This window comes from Falco cherrug, chromosome 5 (genome assembly GCF_023634085.1).
Source record: "Falco cherrug isolate bFalChe1 chromosome 5, bFalChe1.pri, whole genome shotgun sequence".
Classification (NCBI taxonomy): domain Eukaryota; kingdom Metazoa; phylum Chordata; class Aves; order Falconiformes; family Falconidae; genus Falco; species Falco cherrug.
The window spans coordinates 24,709,100-24,721,765 of record NC_073701.1 but is presented as its reverse complement, the minus strand read 5'-3'; the positions used below and the strand labels follow the sequence as shown (position 1 = coordinate 24,721,765).

General features: G+C 46.6%; 1 protein-coding gene across 1 annotated transcript in view; it reads right to left on the bottom strand.

Annotated features, from left to right (window-relative positions):
- Positions 1–156: 156 nt before the first annotated feature.
- NINJ2 (ninjurin 2) overlaps positions 157–12,666 on the bottom strand; it is a 49,782-nt gene continuing 37,272 nt past the window's right edge. The window contains exons 2-4 of the mRNA XM_005440849.3: positions 2,910–3,141; positions 1,369–1,553; positions 157–485 (exon numbers count right to left, since the gene is read on the bottom strand). Coding sequence (XP_005440906.2) covers positions 1,390–1,553; positions 2,910–3,141 — 396 coding nt within the window. The 3' untranslated portion in view covers positions 157–485; positions 1,369–1,389. The remainder of the gene's footprint in view (positions 486–1,368; positions 1,554–2,909; positions 3,142–12,666) is intronic.

Below are 12,666 nucleotides of genomic sequence, written 5' to 3'. Positions count from 1 at the left end.
TTAACATACACACGCTTTTCTATCCTTCCATAAGAACTTTTGTTTGTTTGTTTGAAAAATCCATTCCAACATTTTGGAAGTAAACTATTAAATAGCATTGCTTTAAGTATAGCAACTTATGCTTGAGACAAAAAAGCTGGACTTTTCTTGTTTATTTAGCCTACAAAGTAAATCATTCAATCTTCTTTACAAAATGTGCCAATACTGAATATGTGAAGCAGGCAACTAAAATAAGAGTTAAGATTTACAGAACTGTGCTTTGAAATTGTATACCTGCTGCTGTTCCTGCAGCTTTCTCTAGCAAAGTATGCTCTAGCTTTGAAAGGGACTGTTTTCACTCTGTCGGAACTGCAAAAGCCTTACACAGTGAGGGGCCGGTATACCATAACATGCACATGGTTTTGGAAGTTTAACTCAATTCTCTGGATTTGTCGATGGGCTCCTGCTGAGGTCAGACTTTCCCCACCAGCCATGCTGCTCACATCCTGCAGGGAAGACAAGAAATGCCAGTAAGGTTGCAGCAGGGTCCTCCACACTGCAAGGGCAGAGTGGAGCTGTCATGGCATACCAGGTCACTCAGCACCGCGGCCACCCCTATGGGTGTGGGGTCCTGCTCTTCAGCACTTGCACCCTTTCAGATCCCAAGCCAGCTGTGTTGTTATAGACACTTGGCTTTTGCATCCTCCCTCATTGTATCATGTGTCCATCAAGCTTTCTTGCTGCCTCTTGCCCCAGTATATAGCATTTAAACTATGTTTACATGTTGCAGGTCATGTAAGCAAGAGATGTGAACTTTGCTTCTTGACCTAAAGCACTTTTAACCTAAGAACATGTCGTTGCCTCATTGACCTGACATGGGAACCCAAGCATTTGGTTGGACTCTTACTCACAAGAGTATGTCTTGAAAATAAGAGGTTCTTAAAATGGCCCTTGCCAAACCACACTGGCTGTGAAGAGCTCTTTCACCCCCACCTTGCCAGCACCATCCTTTTCTTCTGCACAGATAATGCTGCCATCTTTGGATACCTCCCAGAACACACCTAGTTTTCTTTCCCAAATTTAGCTCCCATCCACAACTGCCATCTACCTAGCACAAGGTCTGCAGCCTTCTGAAAACCACTTGCAGCTGATAAATCCCAGTAGTTGGGATGTTTGGTATTCTTGCTTTAAAGACCAAGCAAGGAGAAGTCCTCCTCTGAGGGAGTTTGTTCAGTGGCCCCAGAAGCTCATGGGACAACAACGTGCCGCTGGAAAGGCTTTGTTAATTTGTGCAGTTTCTCCTTCTCCTTCTCCACCTTGCAATGGTGTTTTCTGAGACTGAGAGCCCTTCCAGGGGCTGGCAGTGATGGGAACTTACCCCTTCCTTACCTGACCCCATTGCCCCATGACTTAGTAAGGTCGAAAATTCCTGGTAGGATAGAGGCCGGTCTTCTGCACCCCAAAGGCTGTGATGAAGATGTTGAGGATGACTGTGATAAAGATGAGAGCTGTGGCAGCGTTGTTGAGTATATTCAGGCGGGGTTGCTTTGCAACATCATTCAGGTTCAAACGAGCTGTGCGATACAGTGCAAAAAGAAAGGGAGATTTTTAGCTTGACTCCAAGTCCCCCAGACCCTGCAAGCCTTCCCTGCCTGGCAGATGTCCATGGTGCCCCCAGGCAGTGCAGCCACAAAGCTGAGGGAATAATCCCAGGAACCTTACAGGGGCCATAGCTTGCCCTAGGCTGATGTACAAGGACAGAGCAGAGGAAAACGTCTTTTTTTATGTCATGTCTTTGCTTTGCCATGGAGGTTCCATGGCCTTCCAACGGGCCAACCCAGAATAGCCAAATTACTGCTGCATGCTAGCCAGGCATGTGCTGTGTGACCCCCCCCCCCCCCACTGCATGGCCATGGGACATGGCAAGGGATGGCTGGGTGACATGGGGCACAAGGTCAGGAACATTGTGCTAGAGTTGGGAGGCCAGTTCTTCCTTGATGCCCAGATCTCACATATGTGCTGACACAGCTATCAACCCCCTCCTCACCCCCCGGGCCAAGAAGTATCTGGGTACATGAATGGGATCAGCTGTAGCTGATGGGCCTTGATCAGTTCGGACACGGGAACACCCTGGGTTACCGGGGCTGTCTGGCCAATGAGCCATGCAGATGGCAGCCTTGTGGCTTCCTGCCCTCAGTTGAAGTCCCCTGTCCCCCTTCTCCTCACAGCTGGCTCCAGCCACCGTGGCTGCCACCAGGAAAGGCTGTGCCATGTGGGGCAGGGGAACAAACACATCACAGGACTTCCTGTAGCCTGCCATCCTGCGTCTCACATAAAAATCCACAGAGGATATACAGGAAAAGTCAGTGTCCTGCAGACTTTTAATACTGGGCATGTGATGGAGGCTGAAAATTGCAACTGCTGTATTAGATGGAGCACTGGGCAAGCCTGTCTGAAATGCTGATGTTAATGTACTGTCAGTATAGCACTAGGAGAACTGTGGGACTGGTTTAATGTGAGATGAATATAGGGAACACCTCTGCCTAAATTATTATGTCTTCAGCTTGAGTGAGGTGAAAGCTAAAATGTAGTATCTGCAGGAAATGCATGAAGGGGCACATTACAGGATGGGCAGCAAGAGGCCCAAAAACCAGCTCTATCCCTACAACAGGGATTCAGCAGTGGGGAATTGAAGGACGTGTAGTGCTCAGAGCTGTTGACCAAGAGAAAAAAACCAGCACACTCACCACTTTGAAAACCAGTGACACAGACCTCCCCACCACCCATGTCAAGCTGTCCTCAGTTCTCCCACAGCCCTGGTTGGAGCTAGGGGGAATGATTTGGGGGAAGAGGCTTCTCCTTTCCATCCCCATGCCAGCCAAGCCATGGGGTGCCCTGCGAAGTTGCACATGCTTTGGTGACCACCTTACCAGTGATGATGAGGAGAATCCCTATCATCACCTGGAAGAAGAGGGAGATGCTGATCAGCACGATGAGGGTGGTGTAGTACTGGAAGGATGTCCCCTGCTCCAGCACCGCTTTGAGCTGCGTGACGTTTGCCATGAACAGTGCCACGTCCAGCATGCTCTCTGCCACGCTCTTCTTCGTTGCGTAGTGGTTGATGTTCATCGGCCCGTTAATCCGGAGCTGAGGATTCACGCCCTGGGGAGACAGGAGAAACTGCGTGAACTGGTGCAATTGCTAAGCTGACAGACTCATCCGTGCTTCTAGAAAGCCTGGGAAAGAGTCAGAGTTGCGTGTTTTAAAAGTGTAGAGAGTGCCCACGTTCCCCTCACAGTTGCCTCATGATATTAATAGGCACAAGACACTTGTGGTGATCAAGAGGTCAGCAAGGTTAGAAAAATACTGGTTATTTTTATGGAAAACAAACTTGTCCAAAGTTACAATAATGTAGATTACCCAGAGCCAGGGATTTTGCAAGGAATATTAAATTCTCTTTCCTTCAGGGCACAGACAAGCCTTACACTTACAGGGGATTAGATCTTCCATTTGGGTCATGTGTTCAAAGGCCAGTTCTGTTTAATATCTTTATCAATGATCTGGATGAGGAGATTGAGTGCACCTCAGTAAGTCTGCAGATGAGACCAGGTTGGGATGAGCTGCTTGAGGGCAGGAAGGCTCTGCAGGGGGATCTGGACAAGCTGGATCAGTGGGCTGAGGCCAATTGTATGAGGTTCACCAAGGCTCAGTGCTGGGTCCTGCACTTGGGTCACAACAACCCCACAGAGCACTACAGGCTGGGGCAGAGAGGCTGGAAAGCTGCCTGGTGGGAAAGGACCTGGGGGTGCTGGTCAGCAGCTGAACATGAGCCAGCAGTGTGCCCAGGTGGCCAAGGAGGCCAACAGCATCCTGGCTTGGATCAGAAGAACTAATGTGTCCAGCAGGACAAGGGGAGTGATTGTCCCCCTGTACTTGGCACTGGTGGGGCCAAACCTTGAATGCTGTGTTCAGCATTGGGCCCCTCACTACAAGAAAGACATTGAGGTGCTGGAGCATGTCCTGAGATGGGCAACGGAGCTGATGAAGGGTCTGGAGCACAAGGCCTATGAGGAGCGGCTGAGGGAACTGGGTTTTTTTAGTCTGGAGAACAGGAGGCTCAGGGGGGACCTTATTGCTCTCTACAACTACCTGAAGGGAGACTGTAATGAGGTGGGTGTTGGTCTCTTCTCCCAGGTTACAATCAATAGGACAAGAGGAAATGGCCTCAAATTGCACCAGGGGAGGTTTAGATTGGATATTAGGAAAAAATTCTTCACTGAAAGGGTTGTGAAGCATTGGGACAGGCTGCCCAGGGACGTGGTTGAGTCACCATCCCTAGATGTATTTAAAAGACGTGTAGATGTGGCACTTAGGGACATTTTTTGTGGTGGACTTGGCAGTGCTATGTTAACAGTTGGACTTCACGATCTTAAAGGTCTTTTCCAGCCTAAACAATTCTATGATCCTATGACTGTCAGTGGCTGGGCTTTATATCTTCTCCGAAGACTTTTTGCTGGCTACTGTTTTAGACAAGATGCTAGAGCAGATGGGACAGCCCACATTTTTGTTTCTGAAACCAGGAACACTATTTCTTCAAAACATCAGGCACTGAAACCCACCAAGACAAGGGGTGGGATCCATCACACCTGACTTCAATCATTCAGGCACATTTATTGTCAGTGGAAAGAAACAGGTATTTACAAGGGGTAAATCACCTGGTAGCCCTTAACCTAATTGCAAACTGTATATCTTTTGGCTGCTTTTAGCCATCTGTTTTTTCGTCAATCTTTGTTGTTAATTGAGTTCCCCTGTTAGCTGTCTTGACCCAAATGATGGGGAAAAAAAAAATAGAAAATGGGATGGTAGTTTTCAATTCACCCAGAGTGTCATCAGCTGGTAATAAAACAACAGTAAAGGCAACAGTTAACAAAAGATTTGGATATATCTGCAGCAAGCTATGATCTTTTTTCTTAAAAAAAAAAAAGAAGAAAGAAAAACAACACTTCAGTATAGCAGACAGGCTTCAGTTCTCGGTAATCAGCCTCCTGTCAACTGTAGTGAAGACCAGCAGCCTTGCCTTCAGCGCTGTCTGATGGATAACCCTTTAAATCTGGAGATAAGGGCCAGAGGTGACCTCTTTCATTCAGAATGGTGGAAGAGATTTCTCTAGTTGCCTACTGAAGTAGGACTGTGCCTACATAAAATGGTAAGTCCTGATTTGGTCCTTTTGTACCACATAAAGTAAAAAAATGTAAATTTACCTCCATGCTCTGGGCATGACATAGAGAAGGGCTATGGATAATGCTTTGTGCTGCTGTCTCTGATCTCTTTGTGTGTCCCTGGGTTTCCTCTATGCCAGGGTGGGAGTGTGAGCAAAGCCAGTGATCCTGGGAGAGCGCTGGATGTGGTTGTGTCTCTGATGCTGAAACTGGGGCTGGATTTCAGAGGGGGATTGTAGCCTGTGCCAGCAATCACCTTCATGTGGGGAAGATGTGTAGTAAAAAGTGAGCAGGAAGGCATGTGTCCAGTTTTGAACTATTGGTGAACTGTGATCCCTAAGAAAGGGCTGGCTTGGGTAGAAAAGTGCTTTGGGGGATTTTTTACTTTTTTAAAAATTTTTTGATCGCTGAAAGCATGTAATTCTTGTGGTTTCTAAAAGTAAAGTTACTGTGGTTAAGTGGCCCCTTTGCAAATCCTGTATTTCTTGCTGTGGAAGATAGAAGCTAAAGGATACTGGAAGGAGATAAAAGTAGAAGTCTATAGAGAGCTACTAAGGACTCAAAGGCAATGTGTACGTATTCAAGACTTATTAAACATTGCTGTCTGGTGTCTGGGGAAGAATAGAGGTATCTCATGTCTTTGGGAAAGGAGGCCAGCAAAAGATCCAATCCTGGGAACATGCTCTAAAAAACAGTATTTAAGTACTGCCCTGTCTCAGCTGGCTTCAAAGCAGGTGATTCTGTTGCAACAGAGTGGTACCCATACCAAGTGGTGCAAGGTTTGAGATTTGACCCTTTCATGTTTTTTTTCTTATCCCTAAAGAGTCAGCCCTCCTCCCTGCAGTGTCACAAAGCTGAGCATTGATAGTTTATCTCTGCATAAGGATGAGTTAAGGGTGCAAGAACAAGGACGCTATACAAACAAGACAGAGCTTTTGTTAAATGAGGGACTGGTACAAGGAGGCTGAGACATCTGTTCCCAGTCCCTTATATGGAGACAAATAAAGCAAGACAGGAGGTCTTGTTAAATGAAAACACATCTTCCTTTTGGGCTGCCCCCACACTCCTTTACCTGCAGTGTGAAATGAGGTAGAGCTGCAATGTACTGAGTTCTGTGACCCAGACAACTGGGCAATGAAAATAGACAGCTTTTACGTGGGCTTTTCTTGTGTGAATGAGCTCAATGGCATATTCCACTGTTTGAGACATGATGCCACTGATCTCTGATGCAGAGTCACTGGATCTGTGAAACACTTAAACTGAGCAATGAAAAACTGTGATTTCTGTTTCAAAGTTCTGTCAGCCAAACCTTAGTACATCCACAAAGGTGGTCAAAAGGTTGCTAGATGAAGACAGATGGTAGACACCAAGCTTTCGTTTAGGCAGCTAAACAACCAGTTTGCAGGCATCCTTATGACTCAGGTGTCCTTCTTAGTTGATCCAGCTCTTCTGTGGATTTGGCCCTTACAGAGTATTTGGACTAGTCCAGCAGCTAGAAATGCAAGCCTGGAGCCTCAAACAACAGGAGACTTAAACCAGGAGCCTTCAGAGACCTGGCATTTCAATTAATGCCAGAGGATGGCTTTGCTGGGGATGCCTGGTGCCATAGCTGTCACCAGCTAACTGCTGCATTTGTGGGGTATGAATGCATGGCTGTGAGTTGTTTTGGTTTTGAGCTGCCACAATGCATGCACAGCCTTTCAAAGTGGGATCATTTCTACTTTTGCTTTGTGTTAAAGTTGAGTCCTGTAAACTGCTGTGGCTCACAAGCAACTCTGGTTTCCCTGCAGTAGGATTGCCCCAACAGCGGGGGTGTGTGGGGGGGTGTGTGTGTGTTACATGGGATACTGGCCAGATTAAATTATTCCTTTTTGGCAAACAGAGCCCTAAGTCAAGTCACAGGACATACCCGAAGGCTTGTCAAAGTGATTTATGTCATCAGGCTAGAGCTGGTGTCTTTCTAGACACTTTGAAAGTGTTCTCCTTCCGAGAGTGAGAATTGCTGTGAGAATTGCTCCATATTGCATCAAAGAGAGGAAACCTGGATCTGGCAGTCAGACACGAAGTTCATCTTGCAAGTGTTGCAGAGCCAGCATGTCTGCTGGAAAGCAGCACCTACTAGTATGCAGCACTTCCCCAAGGTGGGGGTGTATCACTGTTGCCACTTCTTAAGGGTAGGGAAATTAGAAGTACAGCCCAGTCACACAACAGTGCTGGCTGAACTGGTGCTGGAGCTTGGCTCCTGTGTCCCATCTCTGAATGTTTTTGCTTCACATATGAGACAGCTGCTTTCCCTGCAAACACTCTGCTGGCTTCAGTCTGACCTCAGGCAAATCCCCTTTCTGCTTCCTTTTGTGTAAACGTGGCACAGCGATACAGATCCCTACAGGGGCTGAGTGAGGCAGCCATCTACTTATCCAAGTCAGAAGCTTTATTCTTACTCAAAGCATACAGACACATGCACAAATATTTAACTCTCACTTCTATTGTTGTTTTTAATTTTTGTAGGAATTCTTGTAGAAAGGAGGATGACTATCACTACAAGCATGGGATTGATATTTTTTAAAATTATTATTTATTTTTTCTTTTTAAACTTGCTCTCTGGTTTTGCTGTAGAGAGCTGGCGGGCAGCTCACAGGGCCTGTTAAACCTGGCTCTGGCACCAGAGGGCAAGCTGAGCTCCACAGCTCACTGAAGCTACCTGAAAAATTTCCACTGAAATTAGTTTTCAAGGGAAATCCTTTGCTTTTTATTATGCATTTATTTTTTAAAAAAATACATACTTCTGAAAAATTTTGGAGCAGGTTCATCTAAATATTTCCTCCAAAACTTGGAGATTGCGGCTGAGGGGGGCACAGAGCTTTCCTAAAGCTACTTGGACAATTTCTACAAAACCTACAGTTTCTCTTGTGTTTTTTCAGGGCAGGAAAAAAAAAATAGAGAGCAGATCTAATTGTGAAGCTGTGTACTTTGTGGGTTTTGTGACCCTATCCCCAGGGGAGAACAGGCTGAAAGAGACAGTGGGACAGCATGAGGCTTGCAAGTATGAGAATGATAATCCTCTTCATGGGAGCACTCTGGCAGAGGGGGATGTCTGAAAAGAAACTATATTACTGGCCATTAGTTCCAAGGGAAATGCTGGAGGATGCCAAAGAAAACAGAGACATGAATGCAGGCCGTGCACTCGGAGGGGTAGGTGCGGAGACGCCCACCACAGGGATCCCGGCTGATAAACAGCCAGCCGCACACAGGCGGGCACACACACAGCATCGGGCACTGGGGAAAATCTTCAGGTATTTTTCCGCAGTATTTGCCAGTTGGCAGTTTAGCTTTAGAAGTACTTTGTAAACATCAGTTGATGGAGGTTAAAGACGCACCTTGCAAGGTAGGAGAGGAGCGGATTTCCCTGAGAGCAAGCAGAGAGGTTAAAGACCCTGCGCTCAGTCTTTTCCGGGGGACCTTGCTGCCTGCAGTTCCTGACCACTTCACTTGGGTAAAGGGAACCGATTTTCATATATTTTGCCTATGTGCCATGCCTAGGCACAGACAGTGTCAGTGGCAGCGCCAGGAACAGCAGCAACTACCAGGTCTGCCCACCCCATGGGTCCCGCTTCCCCTGCAGAGCTGCGTGTGTCAGCATGCAGGTGGGGAAGCAGGTTTGTGCACCGCGACATGAGTGCAAGAGAAGTGACACACAGGGAACGCTTCGGTCAGCACCAACTATATTATAGACTCTGTGTGGCAAAGGCTTTTTTTTCTCCAATTTGGCACAACGGAAGCATCTTGGCTGTGTTCCATGAACAGAAGTAATAGTAAACCTCGTCATGGATGCTTCAAGCAGAAGGAAAACTGAGTGTTCAGGGCCAGTCCCCTGCTTGAGTCTCTGTGGAGGCTCTCGGATAGTCCAGTTGTGCTTAGGATTTTTTCCTTTTAATACAGCCATCTGTTCTGCTCACTAGGGGTCCTGTTCAGAGCCAAATGGTTGTGTTGTCTTCAATTCATATTGAATAAATCCTAGAAAACAAATTGGCGATGCTTTCCTGTATCTCAGGCTCTCCCCATGTATGGGACTGGGCCCGATGGAGTTCTTTCTCTGAGGTGTTCCTACACTTCTGAGGCAGGTCACTGCTCAGCGTAACAGAGAGCTCACTGACCCTAACTGTTTGGATGAAAGAGGTCTCTTAACAAAAAGTAACTTCCAGGAGCTGAGAGCCTGTGCCTTTTCAGAAGTGGAAGCCTAGGCAAATGGTAGGCACAAATCCCGTGTCCTTGCTAATCACGGTTCCTGTTCTCTAGACTCACCAGACTCCCACTCTCCATTTGCTTTATCCACCTCCTATGTCTCATCTCACACCTGTGAGCAAACTTGGTGAGCTTTCTTGGCAGAGATGTTACCGTGGTGCAGCACTTAGGGCCTTCATCCCTGAGCTAAGGGGAGCCAAAGTAGACACTACTATCACTCGAGGGAGGGAAGTGCAGTTGGGTGACGCTGCCAGCAGAGCCTCTCCAATTTATCCATGTTCTCACTACGGCTTCCCAAAGCAAGGCCATGCAAGAGCAGGAGACTAACAGCAAAACGTAATGCCATGTAGAGCTGAAGGGTTGGGAGGGGGTGGGGAAGCTGGGCAGCCCCCCGGCTGTGGCTGGCAGGGGGAGCAGACGGAAGGAGCTGTGCTGAGTCATGAGGCAGCAGAGCCCCATGAGAGACTGGGTACCTCTCCTTGCCCTCGCTTTCTGTCCGACAGAGCAGTCGGTGCCGCTTCCCGGCTGGCTGCAGCACTCGCAGCCTTCAGAGACCCGCTTGTCACATCAAGCGTGCATGCTCTGCTCTCTGTTTCTCCCTTTCCAAGCTTCTCATCTCTTATTCATCCTGCAGACCCTCTCTGCCCCCATCTGCATCTTCTGTTCAGCTGTTCCTCTCTCCTTTCATCCTCTTCTTCTATTCTCCATTCTGTTCTCACCCTCTGCTTTTCTTTCACACTTTTTCCTGTTATTGAGCTCTTCTCCTCCTTCATGTACCCCCTCCTTGGGTTTCTGTCTCCTCTTTCTTCTCCGTTCTTTTCCCCCTTTGGCATGCTGTGCTGCTTGCTGTATGGCAAGTATCTTGAATCTGTTCACTCTCAGATGCCACTCACGGCTTCCTATGCTACAGGGCAACATAAATTATGTATCGCTCAAATAACTGTCTTACCAAATCTATATTAAACTCCCTCGTTAAGTGTATTTATGAAACTGAATTGGAGGGATCCAGGAATCAACTGGCAGGCTGTAGGGCTGAGCTGGAAGAGAAGATAATTTTTCTTTTCCAGGTAGTTGAGCTGAGAAAAAGGTGGGAAGAGCAGTGACACTGGTGGAGGAGCCTCCATCTATAGCTCAGAAACAGTTAGTGGTTTGGGGGGCTCAAGAACTGCTTGGCACCAGCAATTACAATGTGCTGATGCATCATCTCTGATTGTTGAGCAGAAGCAGTTGGGTGTGTATGGGGGGGTGGGACATGACAAGGGATGACACAACAGCTCTTTGTATGTATGGAATTGGGAGTGCACTCAAAAGGATTAGTGGGAACATTATTTCCAAAGCCAGGGTACAGAAGCTGGGGCCTATTCAGGTCACTAGTGTTTAGCACCCAGAGCTGTTTTATCCCAGTTTGTTGGTTTTGGTTTGTGGGTGTTTGGGGTTTTTTTGTTGGGTTTTGTTTGGTGTGGGTTTTTTTGCGGGGGGGAAGCAGGGGAAGACTAAAAACAGCTTTACAAGAAAAAAATATTAAAAGTAGGTTAGCAGAGAAAATGAGTTTATAAAAAATGGAAGAGCAGCCGGGAGGCATAACAGTAACTACTGCATGGTGCTTACAAAGCTAAACACGTTAAGATGAATAAATCCCCAAGCTGGATGGCTTATGGCCCAAAATATTAAGAAAAGCTGGGCCTGATTGCAGGTTCCTGCCAGATCCAAAGAGCAAATGTGTTCATATAAATCATTTTAATACAAAACATTCCTAAAGCAAGGTCCTAAATTCGAATTTCTTCCAAGCCTAAGGGTGTTTGCGTCCAATGCTGAAGGGTCAGGTTGATTTCTAAAACTGAGAGAACATACCAACAGCTGTACTGGATCAGACGAAAGGTCCAATCCCCCTCTGACTGTAGTTTGTAGCAGATGTGTAGGGTAAAAAAAAAAAAAAAGTCTTAAAATGGAACAAGCGTATAGCAATGGTCCCATGTGCTCTGTTTGCCCAGTGACCTGCAACTCTGTATACAGAATGACCCCAGCCCTGGTCTGATGTTGCTTTTCATGTGAGGAAGCCCAAGGTTAACTTGTCATTTGCTGTGTGGCTTAGGGCATCCTACTTGCTCTCCCTGGATCTTAGTTTCCCCATCTGTAAAATAATGATAATGCTCACATAGGTGATATGCAGGGAGAGAGATGGCCAAGATTTACTGTAGAAATGTGGTATGTCCCTGTGTTGCACGTACAATACACATAGACTGAATTCATCACGCATGTAAGCCCCTGAATCTGATGAAATTAGGTAGATGATTTTCTTATTCCCAGGGGGCTTTACATCTTGCAATATTTACCAGGTAAACCTCACTCTAAGGCACTGGAGTTTAGGTTCATCTGCAGATTTTGACATCTGTGTGCCCCTGGTCACTCTCTGAGTGCTCGGGGCTCTCTACGGAAGGGAAGCTGTGATAGTCCAGGTGGAAAAAGGGGAGAACATTACTCAGTTTCAACAGAGGCAGAGCTGGTGAAACCACATCCATAAACAGTGAAACTCAGGAGGTTTTGTCCCTCTGTTATTTGTATTAAAATAACATAAAAAGTGCATTTTTTCCAGTTTCACGTGTACTAACACTCACAGTGTATTTGTCCTGTGGGTCACTGTCTGTCTCCTATTGCAGGACTTGCCAGCATCTCCAAACAGACCCAGCTGATTTAGTCTCACCTGGGTGCATAGTATTCTTTCTTCAAAAACTGCCAGGCTTATCTTCCTCCTCTGCCAGGAAATTGAGCCAACCTCTGGATCGAAAAAGGCTGAATCTGCCGATTTTGTTCAGAACTGAGACACTGAGTTGTGTCAGTTCGCAGCTGAGCATCTGGCCTCATGCCATCAGAAGAGGTAAAAAAAAAAACCCAAGCAAATAAATGAACCGACCAAACAAAAAAACCAACCCAGGTGCTATTGCTGATCTAATCTTCCATAAGTCCTTAATCCCAGTTGTTTGTTTGATGATTTTTTTGTATTTTCATTCAGGGCTGGCCAAGCTAAATATTGAATACAGAAACTAGTGAGGTGGTAACTGGGGTTACAGCGGCAGATACTTGTAGTCAGCAATGGACTTCAGGGTAGGGAAGATTGCAAGAGCAGCATCTCAGGTCTGTGCTAGGCTGCTTGGGAATGACAAGCTCAGAAACAGCATCAGCTGTGGATGGAAAGATTTTAAACATGTTAGGAGTGCTCTAACAAATG